Source organism: Homarus americanus, unplaced genomic scaffold (assembly GCF_018991925.1).
Source record: "Homarus americanus isolate GMGI-L3 unplaced genomic scaffold, GMGI_Hamer_2.0 scaffold1024, whole genome shotgun sequence".
Taxonomy (NCBI): Eukaryota; Metazoa; Arthropoda; class Malacostraca; order Decapoda; family Nephropidae; genus Homarus; species Homarus americanus.
Genome location: NW_024715228.1, coordinates 7,350,101 through 7,375,352, shown reverse-complemented (window position 1 = coordinate 7,375,352; position 25,252 = coordinate 7,350,101). Strand labels below are relative to the sequence as shown.

Sequence of the window (25,252 nt, the reverse complement as noted above, 5' to 3'; positions counted from 1 at the left end):
AACCTATGTTTGAAGCTATCCAGCGTATTCGAGTTTATGATGAAGTTTGGAAACTTGTTCCACTCGTCCACTACTCTATTTCCAAACCAATGTTTACCTATTTCGCTTCTAAATCTAAATTTGACTAATTTAAAACCACTGCTACAAGTTCGCTCCTGGTTGGATAGTTTGAGTACCTTTATTATATCACATTTGTTTAGCCCTGACTTCCATTTATACGCCTCGATCATATCGCCCCTCACTTTACGTCTCTCGAGGGAGTGCAGATTAAGATGCTTTAACCTGTCTCTGTACTCAAGGATCCTAATGCCCAGGATTAGTCCTGTCATTCTCCTCTGAATTCTTTCTAGGGATTCTATATCCATTCTGTAGTACAGTGACCAGAACTGAACTGCGAAATCAACGACCATCACTATACCATCACCATCACAGGCTTTACACCATCACCACCTCCACGACTGCCGCCGCCATTAACACTATGCTGTCATCACCATCACTACCACCAGCACTGCACAACTATCAACACTACAGCGCCACCACCACCACCACCACCACCACCAGCCCCCTTAAGCATAACTGGAGGCGACGGCTCCACGTGTGGCATGCGGGAGCGTGGCCAGACAATCAGCTGGTGAAAATTCTCAGGTGGTTGTCATTAGTGAGGAGGCGTGAGGTAGTAAGGCCCCTCCATGCCCACATGCCCTGTGAACCTCCCTCACCTCCCCTGCCCACCTTTCTTGCCTCTCCCTCTCACTTCACTGTATCTTACTTCCCCCTCAACCCTCTCGTCGCCCTATTAAACTTCACTTCACCGCACCTCACTTTCCCCTTCCACTTCACCTACCCTTCCCACCTATCTTCACCTCAACCCCCACCCCACTCACCCACCCACCTCATCTCATATTCCCCACCCCAATTCACTTTCCCCACCCACCCAACTTCACTTCCTCCACCCACACCACCTCCGTTCCCCCCCCACCTCATCTCACCTCCCCATCCCTACCTCACCTCACCTCCCCACCGCCTTCACCTCCCCTCCGCCCCTCACCTCCCTACCGCACCTCACCTCCCCTCCCCTTTCGTATGCAGGAGGTGGCCCAGTCAATCCGTTAGTAGCTCACACCCTCCTCCACACACTTACTTACGTTACTCGTGTTTATTCTGGAGGAGGGGGGTGTCAGGCCCGTGTGTCCAGATCATCATCACACCAGCTTGTTTTTCTTTCCACTGATCTGGACACACGGGCCTGACACCCCCCTCCTCCAGAATAAACACGAGTAACGTAAGTAAGTGTGTGGAGGAGGGTGTGAGCTGGCCGGATCAAGGAGGTGGTGACGACGAGAGCCAGCTGGGTACCATGGCCACTACGTCAACACCTTCACCACTCATGCTCAGCAACCACGGACTCCCACTGGTCAAAATTCTGTGGAGAGAAATTTTCATAAAATATTTTCACTCGGGACAAAATCCCATTATAGCAATGATACAGTGTACTGAATTATTTCATCACCAGAATACCACAATGGACAAAGTTCTCCATTGCATATTTCGTAAGGTACTGGTAACAAGTTGACTTAGATTCAGTTTAAAGTGTTTTGGTTAGGTTAGGTTTAAAAAGAGTAGGTAAAGATAGGATAAGATGTTATATTAGTTGGGATAAGTTAGGTCGCTAGGAAAAGTTAACTTAAGTGGGTTAAATTAAGACAAGTAAAGTTGGTTAAGTTTGGTCAGGTAATTGCATATGTTAAGTTAGGTTGAACTTCGTCCTACAGTCCATCAAAATCTTGGCGCTCTGTCATGTCATGGCACTTACTTCCCCTCCCACCAGGGCTTGACTGAGGCTGACATACCCAACCCCCCCCCCCCTCACTGTCTAATGAAACTTATCAGGAATGCCAGGGGTGTGATCAGAGTGTCGACGCGCACACGGGCATACAAACACATACATACATACATAAATAAACATTAAACACGTGTTGTTACAAGAAATTCATGAACATTTTAGGGATTATGTGAAATCGTTAGTTAAACAGATTCTCCTGTCTCTCTCACACACACACACACACACACACACACACACTACTACTACTACTACTACTACTACTACTACTACTACTACTACTACTACTACTACTACTACTACTACTTTTTTTTTTTTTTAACGTGGCCTCCAGCCTCCCCCAATAGCCACACCTTCGCCACCATTTATTTACCTTAATATTAAATATCCTAATACATAATAAGCTATCCTATCTGTGTTAAATTAGTTGAGCCGCAGATCTATGCGGCATTCAGTGACTGTAGCCTCATAGTCAATATCTGCAGCAGTTGTCGGAGTAGGGGCAGAAGCTCTCGTTCCCCTGAGGCAGAGCAAAGCCGACCGAAGGAGAGAGAAGGACAGTCGACATCTCATCCAGGCTGTAACATAACTTCTGGGCTGCTGCTTCTGTTCGGAGATCAACTCCGCGAGTCTGGCGTAGAAACATCTTGCACTTGGGCCCATCCCACCAGAGGTTGTGAACACTAGAGGAGTGAAGCTGCCTTGATCAACGTTTTGAATTCTCTCCCCATATGCCCTTCTCTTGTCGTTCTCGTTCCTCCTATGTGCAGCATCGAGAGCTAGGTTACGGTGACAAGTGGCCATGGGATCAAAAATCCTGATGTCGAAGAAAGCTCGCTGTCCCCGCGTCCAGAATCCTCGAGCACTGACGTCCACACGGGCTTCGTTAGATGTGTTTGAAGTCCTGTGTTGGAAGATCTCACCATCCAGTGGAAGGAGGGTCGGTTCTACCATGACGTCCCGGCAGATTTCCTTCAACATATTTGCTGTGAGATCCCTTACCTCGTCATGCCTCATGCATATGAAGCCCCCCTTCTTGCAGACCATGGCGTGATCGCCGTCATAGGAAGAGCCACACACGCATTGGGAGGGCAAACCATCTACTGGCCAACCGTACCTTAGAGCAATGGCATCTGTAAATTCTTGTTTGTTAAGGCTGAAACCATTAGCCCTTATCGGTAACGTAGTTAACCAGTTCGAGGCGCCCACCTCCTGCGCTATAGCTACTTTTTTTGTCAAATTTTCTGGAACCTGCTGCGTTGGCGGATGGTAAAGCCAACTCCATAAATATGGATTTTTTTTTCGCAGCAGGCTTACCCATCCAAAAGAAGGTATTGCCAGAACCCTGTTCTGTGAGTTGACCCTCATCTGGGAGCCGGGACTCACTAATGGCTTCTATGTCGATGTTATACCTAGCCAGCTCTTTTGGCTCAAGGACAGTTCTTCTTTCAGGACGCTCATTTGTGCCAGTATCCAGAATGGTCCTGACATTCCATGCAGCGACCATAAGAGGTTGTATAGTTTGTTTTTGTTTGGATCTGTGATTTTCATTGTGTTTTCGACCGCATAAAGATGACCTTACTGGGTGCGGTTGCCCAGTCAAGTTTTTTTTTTAGCCAGGCTAAGTTTAGGGCACCTTTTCTAGCCCCCTCCCCATGTGGGGTGAACAGAGTGGCTCCTCAAAAGGGCTGCTCAGTCACACAGACTGGACCAAATTGCACTCTTGCCTAGATCACAGTGCATAAACGACCAGCTTATCTGTGCTGCCCATGTGCAGAGTTGTGACTAGAGACTCCGGCAGTCATCTCTGCCTGTCCCTGTCGCCACTCGTCCATCGCCGTAGGACTTTTGGGGGGGTATAGGAGTTTTGATGATAATGAGAGGTATGATGAGCTGGATGATGGCTGCACATAAGTTGATTTATGTGGTGAGGCAGGAGCGCGGGCTGCAACCACACATCTTGGCTCCCTCTTTTCCTGATCCAGTGTTGCAAGTATTGCAACGACTGGGGAGACGGAGAGTTGAAAAGGACTGCCAATAGCCCAGTTTGTTGGGTTTCGCCTTACTTGCCTGTCCATCATGCATTGTCTTCATCCGCCAGTGTAGTCGTTGGGTTCCCATGGTGGTCACCTCTTCCGCCTATACCACTGCTGGGGTCTTGTTGGAGCTCTGTAAGCATGTTTGCCTGATGAGGGGCTCCACCGTGGATTTTTCGTTCAGGCTTTAATCCTGTAGCCTTATACCTACCAAGGTTAATGTGCAAGGCATCGGGGCAATGGTTGGTAAGTGCCAGAACGTGTCCACATGCCAGTGGGCTTATGCACCGTCCTTCTAGGGCCCACTGCTACTCCGACATCCCCTGCGTGTCTAGCCTGGACCCACGAGGCACCCAGTTACCGTGTGTTGACACGAGGAGGCACAGCAGGAGTCCTGATGGTGAAGAGGCTATGTACTGGCAGGGGAAAACTTATGCAAGTTGCCTCCCTGTTCGCTATGAGGGCGAGCCAGAGGTGGTAGCTGAAAGCGAGAAGGAGCAAGCAATGCCTTGCACCTTAACAGTAACCGAATGCTGCCACACTAGACGCATTTTACCACCCTGTGTGCGAACACACACACACACACACACACACCTTCGACCTTGTTGATCACTGCACTGTTATCAACAAGGCCATTGCACTAGGGCTGCCCACCAACCTGGTCTCATGGCTCACGGATTTCTTGACTGGACGCCGCCAGGCAGTGAGGTATCAGAGCTCCGTCTCCACATTCCAACACCTCACCTGCGGTGTTCCCCAGGGGACCAAGATGGGATCACTGTTCTTCCTCATCCTGATCAACGACGCTCTATCGAACACTCCTCACAGGTGGAAGTACGTGGATGACTGCACTGTGGGGGTTTCAGTGGACAACACCGCACCAGACTACTCATTGCTACAAGGCACCCTGGACAGACTACAGGCATGGACTACGGAGAACAAGGTCACCATCAACCACACCAAAACCGTAGTCATGCACATCAACACCGCCACCACTCCAGTGCATGCCCCAGCAGTCACAGTGGGTGCCCATCCTCCCCAGCTGGTGCAGTCTGCCAAACTCCTGGGTGTAACTGTAGACAACAAACTTGACTGGAAGGCTCATGTAAATAACACAGTCAAGGCAGCCTCGTGCCGTCTCTACATGCTACGACGACTTAGGTCACTTGGGAAACCCACGCTAGAGCTGAGGACCATCTCCAACGCTTTTATTCTCCCCAAACTAACGTATGCGTCACCAGCCTGGTCGTCTTCTCTCAACTCCACCCAACAACGTCAGCTGGAGAAGGTACAGAAAAGGGCCTGCAGAATCATGCTCGGCGCAGAATACTCTTGCTACACCAATGCTCTCTCCACCCTGGAAATGCCATCCCTCAGTGACCTCCACCACCAAGCACTGGAAAGGTTTGGCAGTGGACTACTGCACTACCCTCGTCATCGCCACCTCCCGCCACCGGCAGCCCCCCACCCACCTCGCGCAACTACAACAAAATTCAGCCCATAAGAGCCCGCAGCGATAGATATAAGAATAGCACCATCCCATCTATTGTTAAAATAATAAACAACTCCTGATTTATGTACTGTACAGCCCTGTAAATGTATTTGAACGTATATCATTATGTCTAAATCACGTGTAAGTTTGTATATTTTCAGCCACCGGCTACAACTCTATTAATATACCGTTTATTATTATTATTATTATTATTATTATTATTATTATTATTATTATTATTATTATTATTATTATTATTATTACACACATCACTTTCGTTCACAGTTTCTTTTATTTTTACATATTTGTTTAGTTCTCAATATAATTCTGTTACGGAATAGTCTAGTATAGTGTGTAGGCGTGGTGATGGCCTGGCGTGAGTGTTGGGGGAGTTGGCGTAGGGGTTGGAGGGCCACGTGAATTATCGTCTCATAGATTGAAGGAGATGACATTAACAAGTTCCACACCACAAGAACGCCATTAAAACCAAATTAGCGAAAGTCTGGGCCTATGTTATATATGTTTAGTATGTTAAGTTTATTGATAATGACGTTTGAGTAAATTTACCAACTGGAACTTGTTTTATTATTTATCCGTGTGTGTGTGTGTGTGTGTGTGTGTGTGTGTGTGTGTGTGTTTGAAGAAGTCATTTAGCATGTTTATGGGCCTTCAAAAACAATGTCATGGATCTTTGAACTCCAGAACTTGTCCATGTACAGTACAAACATTTCAGAGGTTTTGAGAACATATATATACCATCCCAACACATCTGAATTTTTATTTAGAGGCTCAAAGTTATGATAGTGATGTTAAGCCCAAGGACACATTATGAAAGCCCTTACACACACACACACACACACACACACACACACACACTCTCTCTCTCTCTCTCTCTCTCTCTCCTACAGACACACACAGAACTTCGAAAAAACAATGTCGTGCCAACTTTGAACCCCTGATACAACTCCTTAATTATATGACGGCTTGTGTTAGATAATGTCAACAGAGGTTCAATGAAGTAGCGCGTCCCATCTAGCAGTGGCTGGTCAAATGAACTGAAATCCTAATAGGCTACAGCATAACCTAACCATTGGTATTAAGGCCCTGTGCTGTGCTATATTCACTTTAGGATTGGATCTTTAGTAATGAACCCCAGTTTCAGTGGTGGCTGGTGGTAGTTGGAGTGGAGTTGGTAATGGTGGCGGGGGAGGGCGTCCGTCAGGTGTGTCATAAAGCAGCCACACCCTGGATACACTACCACTCCTGCCGGGATGTATCGTGACAGTTATGACACTCGTATGTCGCTACCTCCTCCTCCTCTTCCTCCTCCTTCCCCTCCTCTGCCTCCACCCACCATTATTTTTACTTCTTTTTACACACCAATATGACAGTACTAGCTGCACCTGCACCTTGCCTTGCACAGTTATTTATGCTTTCGAAAGAAATTGCAAAATTCGTTTCAAATTATTATCATTATCATTATCATTATTATTATTATTATTATTATTATTATTCGTTTGCCCCTCTATCTTCCTGTTTTTTCCTTCTCGTCTTCTCGCCTTATCTTCATATTCTGGTATCAATTTTTTTTTTTTTTTTTTTTTGCCGTTCCTGGTGTCTCGGATACCCCTTTACATGACATTTTCAGGTCTTGTATACATAACACTGTCCCGCATTTAACTCATTAGCACTTGAACTGAAGCCGGTGGGAATTTTCAGTGTTATGCTTGATGATTTTAGGAATGATTTTAACTAGACAGGATTTTAGCCATGCATTGCGTCTCATCGAACTCTGTTGTTATTAAAGCACCGTAAAATAAGTCTTCCTATCAGATTCTAACAACAGCCAACTCATAAGAAAACTCAAAATAATACTTTCAAACTTGCAAGTGGAAAAAGCAAGGTATTAGCCAGGCGGTAAGTCTGCGTTGGCTCGGTGTATATAAGATGCCGGAAGCGTATTGGAGTTCGTTTTGGTGTGGATACTTGACACAAAGCTTAATTGAATGTAACTTCTTTTGTAAAACCAAATATTGTTTTGAGAACAATATTTGGCTTTTCCTTGAAAAGAAACTGGGATCGGTAGTTTTGTTGTAAGCTCTGTCTATTGTTGAAAAAAAAAATGCGATTCCACTTAGGTAGTCAGATAATTGGTAGTCTTTTATTTCATATTACATTAAAAGAACGTTGAAAGACAACTGTCTATGGCTCGGATAAGTGACAATCTTTCTTTCTCATAAAGGCGTTCAGAGGCCTCCAAAAACGGCTGCTTCCCCTCGTGGGTAGGCTTGTGTATCCCGCGCTCCGTAAAAGCACTTCTTGGCTATAACATTCCAGAGCTCCCACAACACACCATCTCTCAATCACCACCTTTTCCGGCACCTGTCTTAATCGCAACAATTTGTTATTGTACAGGATTATGATCGTAAACACACCATTAATCTACATACATGCCAAGACTAAGGGAACCGTTTTTATGGTGGGTATCCTTGAAACTAGCAGGACTTTGAAAGAAAATGCCATGATATATTTCATCAGATTTATCGACCAATTCCCTCGATTTCCTGGTACTCGAAGCTCATAAAACAGTGAGAATATGGGGAAATATATACTCCTTGTCCTCCCCCCACGACGAAAATTATGATGTTTCGTGATGTAGTTTCAGATAAACGATACACTTTGGGTCAGGGAGAAAAGTGGTAAACTATTATGGTTGCTGACTAGCTATCCACAGCCACCGGGCCTCGCCACTGCAGTTCGTGATGTGTATAACTTGTTTTTAGATATTTCGTGATTTGTATGACTTTCTTAGACATTGATTTGCATGACTTCGTAAACATTCCGTGATAAATATGATTTCTTTGGATATGTGAACGGACTAATATCATGCTGCTGTGTTGATGTGATTTACTGACCCACTGAGTATGAAATTACGGTGTATAAATAGTTTATTTACACATGCACAGGCTCTCGCGCGAGGAAAGTTATTGAAAACTGCTGTCTTTTCAGAGTTTTGTATGTAACTGTGGAAGCATTTTTCCACTTTTGCCACTTTATAACAAGAAACAAATATTAAGTGTAAACTAGGGATGGGAATTCGTTCAGAACTAAGGTTACAACAAACAATAAAATTATTTTATAGTTTTGGTTTTAGGAGATTGTCATGAACATAATTTAGAGAGGTTGATAGTAATCAGGTGTGGTTGTGTGTCGCAGGTGTCTCTTCTAAGGCTCTTCCGGCTGGATATCAGCCAGCGTTTACAGTTTTCACCAAGAATTATCAGGTGAAAGTTTGAATGCATTTAGTAAACATCTTATGAGCACACTAATTCTCCCATGAGGTGATGATAGGCCTCAGATCGATTAAATGAATTTTCGTACTCAAAGATTCCAATTATCGTAAGATGTATGGTAGAGCTCCGATGGTAGATTTATTGTATAGCGCTTGTTTGTGTTTTGTCAATATAACTACACATGACCAAAAATATTCATTGTTTTTTTTTTTACTACCGTGTTACAATTCAACCCCTGAAATAACTACTATAGTCTACTAAATGACCGACAACTCAGAAGATGCAGCCTTAACGGAAGCTTGGTATATTGAAGAGTGTGAGCGAGGCCAGCCACAACTCTGGTACCACGACGCTCGCCAACATTGCCTTGTAAACACCGTCTCCTCACTAACGTACTGACACTTGAGGGGGCAACCTGCTGTTGGGTGTGTGTGTGTGTATTTCGCTTAAGTGTTTAATGTACAGTTGGTGATTAGTGTGAATGTAGGTGGTCTGATGGGTGGTGTGAGGCAGGTGGGTGACGGTGGTGTCAAGGGGTAGACCACCAGCAGGACTTACGCACCTTCTCGCCTCAACGCAACCTGGTAGGGGTGCTGGGTGGTGCACCTCTCACTCCACCACCTAATATTTTCCCCTCACCTGTCAAACTGTGGCAGTGTGGTGCAACTCACTCCCACTTTCATTGACACTCAGACACACACTACTACTACTACTACTACTACTACTACTACTACTACTTCGCTGTCACTCGGAATCGAGTATGACAGCTTGATACAATTATATGAGTTATTAAGGATGTCACCTTCATTGGTGAGTTTTGAGAGACCGGCAGAGTTGTTCACAGATGTTGCACATGTGGAGGGGTATATCTAGTGCGGAAGGGGCGGTGGCAGTGTCTTTCCGGTGTTGGCGCTTGTCTGCCTCGGTTTGCATTCGGGCTAATGCGAAAGTATTGACACCGTCTCGTGTGGTGCTCCTCCAAGCGTTACAGTGTGGAGTAATCGTCTCCCAGGTGAAGGGGGTCGATTTGGCACTTTTTCAGGTTTCTCTTAAGACTGTCCTCATACCTTTTCAGTTGCCAGCAGGTGTTACATTTACTATTCCTTAGGTGACTGTAAAGTAGCTGCTTTGGCAGTCTATTGTCGTCCATGCGGGTAACATGGCCAGTCCAGCGTATTTGTTCATGGATAATGGTAGCCTCGATGCTCCTACAGTTGGTGTCAGCAAGAATGCTGGCAATTGATCTCCTGTCTTCCCAGTGAACTCGGAAGATGGAATGGAAACTACGTTGGTGAAAGTTTTCAAGTGCCTTGAGGTGCCTCCTGTATGTGACCCATGTTTCGCTGCCATATAGCAGGGTGGGGAGGACCTCTGCTCGATATACGTGTAACTTTGTAAATAATTTCAGCTCCCTACAGTGGTAGTGCTCTTTCCAGCGCTGAAGGAGGCCTTCTTCTCTTTTAATTATGGAGTTACCGTCGGATGAGTGAAGGGGGGCTGCGCCACGAGTGATTAGCCCATAAAATGTTTTGGTGGTATTGAGAAATTCTCACATCTTGTGTTGATCTGCAAATTTTTGTGTTTCACGTGCTTTATTTTCACACTAGTCATTCTTTAAATGGCGAAGTTCCCACTGGGCCGTAGCTTTCTTCTTGCAGAAGGTATCAGCCTTGGTCCAAAACTTAGGGTTGTTCTGCCAGTCAGTTAAAGCAGCACGTTTATCATTGATTAGTACATTGATTGCCGGGTCATTTTCGTCAAACTAGTCCTGGTGTATTCTTTCGATCTGGCCGAGGGTCTCTTTGCAGGTTTTTGTCATGATAGTGTTGAGAATATCCCATTCGGCACTGGGATTTAGATTGTTCGTTGTCAGGTTGTTTATCAGCCCACATTCGAGCTGCTCTCTAAAAGCATGTGCTACCGCTGGATCCTCCAGACTCTAAGTGTTAAAACCTCTTTTAGAGGCTTGCTGCCTTCGCTGTTTTGGGGCTACGTGAAGTGAGAGCTTGGCTCTGACGAGCCGATGATCAGTGTCTCGGTGGTCCGAGCCACGCATTGCATGGGTGATGAGCACATCTCCTCAATCTCTTTCTCTGACAATGATGTAGCCAATGAGATGCCAGTGTTTGGATTGTGGGTGTTGCCATGAACCCTTGAACTTGTCGGCCTGCCTAAACATGGTATTGGTGATAGTGAGGTTGTGTGCAGCACACTTGCTGAGGAGGAGTAGACCGTTTGGATTACATTTGCCTAGTCCATTTCTCCCTATGGTTCACTGCCAAATGTCAGCATCTCTGCCAACTTTGGCATTGAAGTCACCAAGGAGCACAACCTTATCTTCTCTGGGGATAGAGGTTAGCACTCTGTCGAGGTCGGCGTAAAAGGCCTTGGTGATGTCATCCTCTGCATCCAGTGTTAGGGCGTATACACTGATGGAAAATGCATGACATGAGTGATTCAGTTAGCCTGTGTAGGATACACTGGTGGATGGCAATGCCAGCTCCATAAATGCGGTTTCTCACCGCAGCAGGCTTAGCCTTCCAGAAGAAGGTATAGCCACACCCCCGTTCTGTGAGTTGACCCTCGTATGGGAGCCGGGACTCACTCATGGCTGCTATATCGTTGTTATTCCTCGCCAGCTCTTTTGCCACAAGGGCAGTTCTTCTTTCAGGACGCTCATTTGTGCCAGTATCCAGAAGGGTCCTGACATTCCATGCAGCAACCGTAAGAGGTAGTATAGTTTGTTTTTGTTTGGATCTGTGATTTTGATTGTGTTTTCGACCACACAAGGATGACCTTGCTAGGTGCGGCTGCCCACTCAGTTTTCTTTTTTAGGCAGGCTATGTTTAGGGCACCTTTTCTAGCACAGACAGGACTGAATTGCATTGCTGCCTAGATCCCAGTGCATAAACGACCATGTTATCTGTGCCGGACATGTGCAGAGTTGTGACTAGAGACTCCTGGCAGTCATCTCTGCCTGTCCCCGTCGCCATAGGACTTTTGGGGGTTTAGGGGTTTTGATGATGATGAGAAGTATGATGAGGTGAATGATGGCTGCACGTGAGTTGATTTACGTGGTGAGGCAGGATTGCAGGCTGCAACCATGCATCTTGGCTCTCCCTTTCCCTGATCCAGTGGTGCAAGTGTTCCAACGACTGGGGAGAGGAAGAGTTGCAATGGACTACCGATAGCCCAGTTTGTTGGGTTTCGCCTTAGTAGCCTGTCCATCATGCATTGCCTTCGTCTGCCGGTGTAGTCGTTGGGTTCCCATGGTGGTCACCTCTTCCGCCTATACTGCCGTTGGGGTCTTGTTGGAGCTCTGTAAGCATGTCTGCCTGATGAGGGGTTCCACCTTGGATTTTTCGTTCGGGGTTTACTTCTGTAGCCTTATACCTACCAAGGTTATTCTGCAAGGCAGCGGGGCAATGGTTGGTAGGCACACACACACACGTACTAGTGCATCATCACTTTTACTTACAGAGTGCGGAAAAATCTAAGTCGCCACTTTGGCAAGATCTTGCCATTATTTTTATACACAAGTGTAAATAAGTTATGTGACTGTTATATTTATGTTGTAGACAGTTGTATCATTATCATTATTATTATTATTATTATTATTATTATTATTATTATTATTATTATTATTATTATTATAAAATTATTATTATTATAAAATTATTATTATTATTATAAAATTATTATTATTATTATTATAAAATTATTATTATTATAAAATTATTCTTATTATTATTATTATTATTATTATTATTATTATAAAATTATTATTATTATTATTATTATTATTATTATAAAATTATTATTATTATTATTATTAATGAGTAAAAAAAGATTCTATACGTTCTCACATCACTAGTGGAAAACATAACATGCGAATCACTCAAAATGCTACCTCAGGTCTGGTTAAGGAGTGATATAGTGTAAGTGATTTTTTCCACCAACCAACCTCTGTCTAATGTTAAGAGAATGCATCTATTTATGGTTGAGTTATGGCATATTTTTTATATTTAGACATTATTCGTTATACGAAGTCACGAACCTTTGGGAATTGTTTCCCAGTGACGTAGGTGAAGAACCGCAAACTAAATTCAGGACGATGCACTTATCTGTTGACGGTGGTGGTGGAGGAGGAGTAGGGCGGGCACCCACCTCGGGAAGTGGGGAGCTGCCCCACTTGGCTAAACAAATAAATATATAAACCCAGCCGCCACTGACGCCAACAACACCTGCCATTAACCTCTTGGCGCACATGGTCACACCTGATACATATTTGTTATGATTACACACACACACACACGCACACACACGTGGGGGGAGGGATATGCCTCGCCAGTTCTCTACAAATGCATATCACAAAAAATTGCCGCCATGATGGGTGAAGGAGACAACCTTGTAAACAGAGACGGCGACGAAGGCAAGAGAGTATTTAGGTAGCGCATTCACCTGGGAGCTTCGGTGTGGCACGCGGACTAATGACGTGCGTCGAGGAAGATGCTCCCCCGGAATGACCTACATGCCAAGTGTGCTCGTGTCTGGTGGCAGCAGAGGACGCAGCCACGTTCCCCTGCCGTTCCTCTGTCATGTTTGTGAGATTAATCTGACAACGCATCTGGGACGGAGTCTTTAGAGTATACAGGTCGTGTTTCCTCCCTGGGGATCATGTCCTATCTCACTGACACCTTCAAAGAAGTCATCACGTTGAGAAGTCTCTGTAATACCCAAGATATTTAAGGCAGCTGAAAATGCCTAAACGTGTCGGTACTTTGTATTTTGCTCTGTTTGCTGTAACATACTGTATACCCGCTAGCTACATGAAAATACTGTAAGCGTAATCTAAGTTTGTTGGTCACAGTTTCTGCCAGATCCTCCTCCTCCACGATCCATCTCCTTGTCACATTATTTAGAACCTTCAATCCCTGCTCCTCCCTCTCTCCCTCTATCACTCGGTACACGAACACAGGCTTAACGTTCACCACTGGGTGAGTATTTTCGTTTGAGAGGCATTTATTTTATTTGTTTTATAACTGTTTTTTTTGGTCTCTAGTACTTGACACCTCCCTTAGTTAGGATTACGGTAGAGATCTTAGAAGCTGGGAGCTTCGTCACTATTCCCGCCAGAAAATATTTGAGTGCCATCACCCTCACTGACAAAGGGGATGTTGGGTGTCTTGGTGGTCTTGATGTGGCCTCTGGGGGCGGCGATGAACGGGTGTACCCCCCACCCCGTGGCAGCTCACAGCGTGCAGGCAGAATGGGGCCGCTGTAGCTATTTTCGGAAGCTGTTGTGGCTGGTAGAGTTGTTTACCTTTTGACTACTGGACTGATTAAGGCGGTGATCACGTGTCAGTGTACCCGCGCCTCCTGCAGTACAACCCATCCTCTCCCTCACGACCCCAGCACCCCCTCCATCAGCCTGGGTCATGCCGTCACTATATTACTAAACATAAATGACTCCTTAAAATCTTTACGGGGGAGACCTCCATGACATCAAAGGCCAGTGGGTGGGTTCTGGAAGTGAGCCAAGATTTTTTTTCTCCCCCATGATATCTTGGAGGAGTCATGAGTCCCGTTGACAGTGACAACTCATCTCTGCTCCATTAAATTTTATTTTTTCGTTGATGTTTTTTTATACGGCTATTTATCTTGTGATAGAATAATGGGGTTCTAAGTTGTTTGGCTGGTATATATATATATATATATATATATATATATATATATATATATATATATATATATATATATATATATATATATACCAACAAAATCTAAGGTAAATACTCGTACTCTTCCACTGAAAGAGAACCATCTTAACCCTGGAGTAAGTTGACTGCACTCCTGGAGTATGATGACTGCACTACTGGAGTACAAGGTCATCTTCCTCAATTGAGTATAGGCCATTGTATTCAAGGTGTTCAATCATGTTATTCAAGGGGTTAAAATACAATAGTTTACTCAATGGACTAGCTAAGCATAAATTGCTCACGGGGTTAGTACCGTACTCAAGAAGTTAAGATATCGTACTCAATGGACTAGCTAACATTATTGTACTCACTGCGTTGGCACTGTACTCAAGGGGTCTTATGTTATCCTGAAAACCTTTAAATTTTCCTTGTTGATCATGAGTCACACACACGAGATTATCTTCAGATGATTGTCTGTATAAAGTAAATTACGAGCTGACAAGAAATAACTCACCCCTTGGCTGTCAACAAACATTAAGGAACTTCACAAATTAGCCAAAAATTATATCTTACAATAAAGCACAATGTGTAGGGTCACACACACACATACACACACACACACACACACACACACACACACACTGTACGTCACCTAGTGGGAGTTGACATAGCGTTAAGTATATAGCGTCTTTTCTTTCTTCAACTGTTTGGGTTAATGGACGTGCATGTTTATTGGGTAATATTCTTCAGTAGTTCTGCATCGTTAATAGGGGTTTGCTTTTCCTCTGGGTATTTCACCATTGTGGTTGTTTTAATGCACTGAATGCTAATCCGAGTTTGGAGACCACTTATGAAGCGGCAAATGCGGACTCTGACTCCTCGCAGTTCGGTATATGAAAGCTAACCATCGTCACTGAACTATGGTGCATTGTAGCAAGAATGAGCCCAAGTTTGGCAAAGGTCAGTGGTCCGTTCCTGCTAAAATCCAATATAATTCAGTGCTGGGCTGTTTTTCATTCAGCTCAGCACGCCAAGACAGAGCTCTACTTTCCGTTTCAAAAGCGGTTTCCACCCTCGCGCACATCTAACGTGTTGAGTGCTCAGTAAACACCCGATGACATGAACAGGTTATTGAACATTTCCAGTCTTAATTATTGTCAGTTATAGTTATGAATTTTCTGTCTGACTGTCTGTTTCATCTGTTCTGTCTGTCTCTCTGGTCTCTCTCAATTAAAAAAATTCGGGGAAGAATTGAAAGATATTTATTTTATTTACTTCATCTTTATTGTTGTCTCATAATACATTAACTGTCATGCGGTCGGCCAAGGCTCAGCTCTACACAGCAGCTGGTCTACTGTACTTGACTCAAGCTGGTGTTTACCTGATCCCCACCTGAGATACCTGTGTGTGTGCGTGTGTGTGTGTGTGGGATAAATAATTAACAGTGTACATACGAGAAGAGAAACGCTGAATACTTCCCGGCGTTCTTGCGTCTCTTGCATCTTAGGCGATATATATATATATATATATATATATATATATATATATATATATATATATATATATATATATATAGTAGATTTTTTTCTATAACAACGTTGTTTATCTGGTTTCTCTATTTACATCTCCTAGACTAAGTATTTTTATTTTGTCCACATTAAATTTCATCTGCCATTTTTCAGTCCATGCGAAATTTTTTTTAGATTTTCCTGTAGCTTTGCGGAGTCCTCGTCAGATTAAATTACACGCCTCCAGAAGAGGTTTTAACACCAAGTGACTGGAGGACCAAGTTGTAGAACATGCTTTCAGAGAGCAGCTCTACCTAAATCCGAGAGCGGAATGGGGTATCCTCAACACTGTCATCACAAAACCCTGCAACGAAACCCTCGGCCAGGTCAAAAGAAAACACCAGGATTGGTTTGATGAAAGCGACCTGGAAATCGAAATCCTCGTTAATAGTACACCTGCTGCTCTCACTGTTTGGCAGAACAACCCTAAGTCTCGGACCAAAGCTGATACCTTCCACGAGAAGAATCGGCGGTCCAGCACGAAATCCACAAACTAATGAACGATTGGTGAAAAATAACGCCCGTGAAATACAAAATTTGCCAATCAACACAAGATGTATGAATTTTTCAATTTCGCTAAAATACTTTATGGCCCAATGACTCATGGCGTGTTCCCCCTCCGCTCATCCGACGATAACTCAAATTAAAGACAAAGAAGGCATCCGTCAGCACTGGCAAGAGCATTATCATTTGCTGCTCAACCGAAACACCGATGTGGATGTCCTGACTACCCAGCAGGTTCCTCAGCATCCAGAGCTGACCCACCTCAGCTATCCTCCATTTCTGGATGAGGTAGCTACTGTCATCCAGCAGAAGATAAATAACAAAGCCACAGGGCCTGATGGAATCCCAGCAGAGGTGTATAAAGCAGGAGAACTTCTGCTTACCGTTTCTATGCTTTCCTTCTCTCTCTCCTCTCCTCTCCCAAGGCAAAGTCATTTGCCACTTTACTTCATTATCACCATCATCATACCAGCCGTCTCCACTCTCTCCTGGAGAATATATGGGAAAGGAGGAATTCCCCCAAGATCTTAAAGATGCCTCGATCATCAATATTTATAAGAACAAGGGAGACTGGTCAGATAGTGGCAACTGCCGTGGGATCTCACTGCTGTCCGTAGCTGGCAAGATTATCGCCCGAGTCCTCCTAAACAGACTTCTTCCTCAGGCGGAAAACTTCCTCCCAGAATCTCAGTGGTTTTAGACCATCACGTGGCACCACTAACATGGTCTTTGCTGCCCGCCAAATACAGGAAAAGTGCAGAGAACAGCGTTGTGACTTGTACATCGCCTTCATTGACCTTACTAAGTCCTTCGACTCAGTCAACAGTAAAGCCCTCTGGCCGACCGTAAGTCGTTTTGGCTGCCCACCAAAATTCTTTGCCATTGTGAAGCAACTCCACGATGGCATGAGCGGCAGTGTCCTGCACAATTGCACCCAGTCTGAGTTTTTTCCCATCCAAATGGGGGTAGCGCAAGGATGTGTACTGCCTTCCTTAATCGTGCCAGTTCCAATTTAGCCGGCGGGGTGGACATCCAGTAGCGGATGAAGGGACTTTTCAACATAAAACGACTCCAGGCAGGAATAAAGCTGTAGGTCGCTTCCATCACTGAACGACCTCATCCTCATTGCTCACACTGAACGACCTCATCCTCATTGCTCACACTGAACGACCTCATCCTCATTGCTCACACTGAACGACCTCATCCTCATTGCTCACACTGAACGTGATCTACAAGAGAGTCTGAACACCTACACAATGCGTATGCACACTTCGGCCTTTGTGATAGCTGTTTTGGTATCACATTAATTGTTTTAAATAAGTTCTGGAACTCTAAGTGGCAGGGCTTGATGTAAACATCTCTTGTTGGCTTTTCTTTTATTGTCGAAGCGTCTATATACACAGATATATATTTATATATATGTGAGAGAATTAATTATAAATTCTCTCCATGGAAGTGTTATGAATACACTTTGAGAGAACACTTGAGTTACGTGTTCATCCCAGAACAAGTGGAAAGAATCTGCCCGACCCCTCGCGCCTCTGTCTGGGCGACAGGCGTGGGGAGCCGTGAAAGTGTCAAGCGATTGTTCGATTAATCGGCTGACCTACGCCTAACCTTTGTGGTAGTTACAAACTCAACTGTGAATAATCGTTAACAACTGAGTTATTGTTGAATAACTTGGTGAATAATTTGGTGTTATTCATTTGGGTGAATATTTATATAAAGCAAAGGTGCTGTTATATCTTGAGGTGAGTGCATGTTGGACGCAGATTCTCTTCAACCTGCTCCTGGTTCAACCGCATTCCACCATCCATCCAGCTTAATGGTACTACTCTCTCTTATGTTACCCAATTTCAGTACCTTAGCTCCCACCTGTCCACCACCGAAGACATCGATGAAGAGATTCAACATAGGTTCAGACGTGCATCTCAAGCCTTTGGCAGACTCCATACCTGTGTCTTCAGCTGTAGGGAGCTGAAATTATCTACAAAGTTGCACTTGTATCGAGCAGAGGTCCTCCCCACCCTGCTGTATGGAAACGAGACATGGGTCACATACAGGAGGCACCTCAAGGCACTTGAAAACTTTCATGAATGTAGTCTACATTCCATCCTCCGAGTTCACTGGGAAGACAAGAGAACAAATGCCAGTATTCTCACTAACAGCAACTGTAGGGGCATCGAGGCTACCATTATCCATGAACAACTACGTTGAACTGGCCATGTGACCCGCAAGGACGACACTAGACTGCTAAAGTCGTTACTTTACAAGTCACCTAACGAATGGTAAACGTAACGCTGGCGGACAACGGAAAAGGTACAATATAAGGATAGTCTTAAGACAAACCTGAAAAACTGCCAAATCGACTCCATCACCTGGGAGACTATCACTCCACAGCATAACGCTTGGAGGAGCACAAGAGGTTGCCAATACTTTCGAGTTAGCCCGGCTGCATACCGAGGCAGATAAGCGCTAGCCCCGAAAAGACACTGCCGTACTAGATGTAACTCTCCATACATGCAACATCTGTGGGCGGCCATGCCGATCCTGTATCGACCTGTCGAGTCACCTCAGAGCTCACCAACGAAGGTGATATCCTTAATAACTCATATCATTGTATCATAGCTGGATGGTCGTGATACTCGATTCCGAGTGACAGCAAAGTAGTAGTATTCTGTATGTCCTGTGTATATATATATATATATATATATATATATATATATATATATATATATATATATATATATATATATATATATATATATATATATATATATATATATATATATATATATATATATATATATATATATAATAGTTTCAATAATTCACATCTTCATACAGACTAGAGAGAAATACAAACCAAGGTGTATATATACAGACCATATATATAGTATATATATATATATATATATATATATATATATATATATATATATATATATACATGTATATATACATATATATATATATGTATATATATATGTATATATATATGTATGTATGTATATATGTATATATATATATGTATGTATATGTATATATATATATATATATATATATATATATATATATATATATATATATATATATATATATATATATATATATATATATATATATATATATATATATATATATATATATATATATATGCTTTTTGTATGATATACTTTTGTGGTAGAGAGATAGCTTTTGGATGATTATCTGCATAACGATGTATAAGGATGCCTGCTAGTGCATACTTCACCACGAAGCTTTGACGACTTACACTTCTTGTCAGAGGTGTACAACATGTTATGTGTGTGTGCACCCGAGTGTACTGTACGTTATACAGTGTATTATAATGGGCGAGAGTGTGGTAAGCGGCAGTAAACATCATGGCTCCCGGCTGTAAGAAAAACAACAAGGGCTAATCTTGTTTGGATGAAAAACCTATTTCAGGTGTGAGGGAGGGGAGGCTGATCTATGAATAGCCAACCACCCGACACTTAGATCAACGGGGGTTACTCACACGCCGTTATCTTCTTCAGCGTAATGACTAGTGGTGGTAACTCACTGACTGGATACAGCTACCATGAATTCAATTGTTGGTCTTAAACCTCATTAGCAGCATCATCGTTTACATAAAGTCTGATTCACTATGGTCAGTTGACGAGCCGCTTGACTTAAAACCTCGAACAAAGGCTATCGTTTATTTGATAACTGATTCGTTTACCCGAGTAGAAATCTCGTCCGTCTTGGAGATTCGATCTAACATCATCTTCAGTGTGTAGCAAGATGATCCTCCCATCCTTTAAGATTGTTCCCTGTACCAAAGCAAGAGACGTTCATCTTGATGCTTCGAACCAACGTCAGTTTTTGTTGGATTTGATGGAATATTAATGAAGATGTGAACCCGGGGAGGGAGAGAGTTGGGCGGGTGGCCAGTATCGACGAACACCGCGGCTAAACTAATGACTTGCCCAGAATCTCTTCCCCCTTTCTCAGTGTTGGTGTGGATAATGGCTTCATTTATTTAGGTAAATTGTTGTTTCTGACACTTTTTATCTGGAGATCAAAACTTGCGAGGTAGACAGTGTCATTTATTATATTACAGTGTTACCAAGGCTTCCCTATCTGGGCTTCATTTATCAGGTGCTCCCGACTTGAAGAGCCTTGTGTGACTGTTATTTGTTTGACGATGTCCTTGCACACACACACACACACACACACGTTTTGCAGTTCTGGCCTTTGTATCCTGCTAGGAGTATTCTACCCAACTATGTTCTAGTCATGAGATACGACGCAGCAAATAACTACCGTCACCAGCAGTTTCTGTGTTTCTGTTTTTTTTTCTAGTGCCACTTTAAATAATTGCGGTATTGGGTTTTATTTAAGAACAAAAGCTGTAAGTTTTATTTGCCTTCCCCACTGAGAAAAGTGTTTACCTTGGCCTGTTGAAATACTAGGCAGTGTTTGAAAGGTGCAAGTTTTACAGTCCAAATATTGGGAGGTAGTGAGGACTTAATATTACCTGGCTATCACGTGGAATGTATTTTTTAATTTTAAATTTCTCATTTTAGTGAATAAGAGATGGTACTCATGAAAATGTCCTGGAGAGAAAGAAGTGTTACTCTATAGTACATCGTAATGAAACACAACTCGAAAGAAAGAACAAGGTGAGAAACCATAACAAATCGTCAGGAGGACGATAAACAAAAGACGATCGCAGTGACGTGACCGAAAGAGACAAGTACCCGTCAAGATGAAGGAGGAAGGAGGGCAGTGAAACCAAAAATAAATCCCGGGGAAAAGAAAAAGAAAAAGAAAACAAAACACGATCGCACTGACGTGAGGAGAGAAACCATTGCACGTCAAGATGCGGGAGGAGGAAGGACAATGTGGGAACTGTGGCTACTACCTCAAGAATATCGTCAAATTCCTGATCAGTCATATAGGCTTGGTGTCCCTGGTGATAGGCTACACCATCGTAGGAGCCTTCACCTTCGAGTGGCTTGAGGCTAAACATGAACTGGAGGTGAAGGCGAACATGTCCTCCGTCAGAAAAAAGGTGAGACCTAATTTCAGTATTTTGTCAAGATAATGTTGTCTTAATTTATCGAGAGGATCACTTTTATCTTTTTTTTTTTAGAGATGCCAATACATTTGTTGGAGGGATAATTAGTGGTTCCATTATTTAAAAATTTTTTTTTTAATTATCAAACTTTTTATTTTCTAGAAGTAATTTTTAATGCAAATTTTGCTCATCCTCTTTGTTAAATGGGCAAAACAAACAAGTCAAACAGGTAGTTTAGGTTGGGTTTGTTTATTTTGCATTTTTTAAAACAAGTTCATGATACCGCACCGGCCATAAGGGAAGAGGACCTCCATACTATTTGGACAAGTACCGACAACAGTTACAACTTTAGGGAAATATATTCTCATAACTTTAGATAAATTTTTATTGTCATTTTAATGAATACTAATGTTTAGATTGTGTTGGGAAGACTGACTTTCTTAATACATCAACAAATTAAGCCGATTAGCTTCAGTAAATCAGGTAAATAAAAACCCCCCAGGTATATAACGTAGTTACGTCACCACCTGAAAAAGGTAGAATTACGGTGAACACATTCATATTTTATTTACTACCTGGAAGACTTCCTATATATGCTTATAAATATAATTTTCAGTTCATGTTTGCCCTCCTTCATCAGGTGAGGGACGATCTGTGGAACGTGACCGAACGCATGCTCGTCCTCAACGAGACCGAGTGGTCTAACTCGGTCCGTCAGCACCTGGTCGACTTCGAGAAGTCCCTCATCGAGGCCATCAAGAAAGACGGTTGGGACGGAGACGAGAGTGCCAAGACCCAGCAGTGGACCTTTGCCGGAGCACTCTTCTACTCCATCATCCTCATCACCACCATCGGTAAGTGCCATTCACTGTCATCATCTTCATTAACCATTAATTACAGTAGTTTATCGTGATGTTTTCATTCTCAAATATGAAGTAAACTCTCTTCAAGCTGGAGAAAAAGAAGCGTAATTTTGTCTTCTAAAGACTAATTTCATTTTCCCATGACTGTTTTTGTCTTACAGTAACAATAATTTTGTTTTCCATATTATTGGGGACTGATAACCTATGATATCTTAAATTAAATAAATGTGCAGAATATATCACACGAGCGTTGCACACGAGAAATAAGGAATCACATATTTAATAAAAATGTCCAGTTGTTTTGTTTTATGGAATTTATGCAAATTAACTTTACAAAATACATAAACAAGTCTAGTGTCTAAGATCATACAATAACCTTTCATTTCCAAGAGTCTTAAGATCAACATTTTATTTATAAACATAATACTTGCCTTCTTGGTCGGGTAACATTACCTACGTTACTCTCTACAGCCTCCTCTATGAAGCGAAACCTGGAACCCGTTATAAAGTGATACAAAGTTCCGTTTAAACTACTACGCCCTATAAATGACGTTGTTAAGAAGACTATATGGGAGAAACACTTTAACGATATGTGTGTGTTGTTTATGCCTGTGGTCTCACGATGCCCAACACACTCGAGACAGATTTGTAAGGAATTTGCCTTAACTTAAATCAAAAGTGCGTGTATAGTTGCGCTCTTAATCAACATCTTGTAACCTGACTAAGCTTGAAAGTGTGGGCATGTCGAGGGTAGGGATGTGGCATGTTTTAATGTTTAACAAGTTTACAAGCTTCTGACTGGTTACGTTTGACCAGGACCAGGTTGAAAATCATACAGAACAGGTATGTGTGTGTGTGTGTGTGTGTGCGCGTGTGTGTGCGCGCGTGTGTGCGCGTGTGTGTGCGCGCGTGTGTGTGTGTGTGTGTGTGCGCGCAAGTTCCATCAGCTCATTAGCAGGTGAGACTCAAAATTCACGTTGGTCGTTGGGGAAAGGCGGGTCTTGTAGACATACTGGGTGGATACTGGGTAGTAATATGTAGTTAATAGGGTTGTAATAGGGTCCCCACTTTGGATGTTCCGCCATCAAGCTTCAGTCCTCCTCTATCTAATAAAGGGTCTTGTCGTAATTGTATTGAGCTGGTCTGTAGCTGGTAGTCTCACACGCTGTAGAGTTGATGGTCAACACTTTAGGGTTCAGAGCTGGTTTCTAGGTATTCCGTCAACAAGTCTCCCCCCTCTACGTATTTCCTGATTCTCTGCTTCCTCGTTCACTAGTGCTATGAAGGCGTTGAATTCCTCGTAGGGCTGCTTCGGGATGTAAGATACAGGGTAGACCCATTGGGGGGAAGAGACGTAGGGGTAGGGCATGGGGGACATGACGTAAGAGTTGAGGCTGGGGAAGGAAGGGGACATCGGGAAGGGTAATAGAGGCTGTAGGGGGAGATAGAGAAAATACTTCAATGATTGCAAACTGCATGATATTACTAACTTACAAAAACTATGGGGTCACATGCAAATAAAACCTGCAAAAGGCGCTTCTAAGAGTCATGGGGGATTAAAAAATATATTTGGTCTCTTGGTGTAATTTGTTTAGCTTAGGAGGAATCAAGCACACATAAAATTTAACAGACACCCAGACCTGAATGAACTTTGATTTGACCTGACTGTCGAAACTGGATGTGTCTGTTATAAGAACTACTGTGATCTGAACGGAAAATGTTAAATTTATATATGATATGATCTGAATGTACTCTTATTGTTGGATCTGACTTAATATTTTTGGTCTGAACAAAATGTGATCTGACTGGTCTTTTGGAACTGACCTGGGAGTAGTAATGACTGCCATAGGGAACGACGAACATGCTGTAGAAGTTTGACAGGCTAATGTCAGGCTCTCCCTCCCCCCCTTCTTCTTCTTGCTCCTCCACCTCCGATGATGGTAGTTCTTCTCCCCTGACAAAATCTGAAATAATTTCATGGTCCTCCGACGGCGTCTCCTCGGTGCCAGTTTCTATCACATTCTTGTTCTCCTCCCTCTCCGTCTCTTCCTCCCTTAACCCAATCGCGGAATCCACTTCTCCAGCGTAAGACTCTGTAACAAATTCCTCCCCCTCTTCCTCCTGCTGTTCCAATCCTACCGTCGTCAAACTCCCAACAAAATCATTCTCCTCTGTTCCATTCTTTTCCTCCTCCTCTACCACAGGGTCCGTCTCCCTCTCTGCCTCTTCCTTTTGGGTTTCCTCTTTTTGCTCCTCCCCTTGAGGCACGTAGTGAACCAACTGGAACATTAACCAACACAGCAATTATTGGACTTCAGTACTCCACCTAAAACATCAGTCAAGAAAACAGTTTTAGGCTCCATATCGTAACATTAACTGATAATTCTTTGAGTCCATCAGGAGAGAGAGAGAGAGAGAGAGAGAGAGAGAGAGAGAGAGAGAGAGAGAGAGAGAGAGAGAGAGAGAGAGAGTATGATGCGGGAATACTACAGCATCCTACCGACCGACTCGTAGATCTTACCTGCCGGCGAGGACGGAACAGTGCGTCAGGTCCTGTCAATTGTTTTTCCTCCGTCGCCTCCTCCTCTACCGCTTCGTGTAGTTCCCTCTCCTGTAACTCGTGATGTTCCTCATGATGTTCTTCTTGATGTCCGTGGTGATGTTCCTCGTCCAGTGGGTGATAATGTGAGTTCTCCAGAGGGAAGAAATAGGAACGGTCGGCATGACTCACGCCCACCATTGTCACCACCACCAGAGACATCATTAGGAGCCTGTTGGGTTAGTAACGCACTATGAAGGTTAACGTCACACTAGTGTACCATCATTCTGTGGTCAACGTCACACTAATGGGGGTTGATGTTACATTAGGGTACCGTCATACTGGCGTTAACTTCG

General features: G+C 43.4%; 1 protein-coding gene across 3 annotated transcripts in view; it reads left to right on the top strand.

The window, feature by feature from the left end:
- Positions 1–25,252, top strand: part of LOC121856425 — a 99,644-nt gene that overhangs the window by 42,818 nt on the left and 31,574 nt on the right. For all 3 annotated transcript variants that reach the window (XM_042352033.1, XM_042352038.1, XM_042352025.1), the window contains exons 2-3: positions 21,001–21,488; positions 22,135–22,348. In XM_042352033.1, the coding sequence (XP_042207967.1) occupies positions 21,297–21,488; positions 22,135–22,348 (406 nt within the window). In that variant the 5' untranslated portion in view covers positions 21,001–21,296. The remainder of the gene's footprint in view (positions 1–21,000; positions 21,489–22,134; positions 22,349–25,252) is intronic.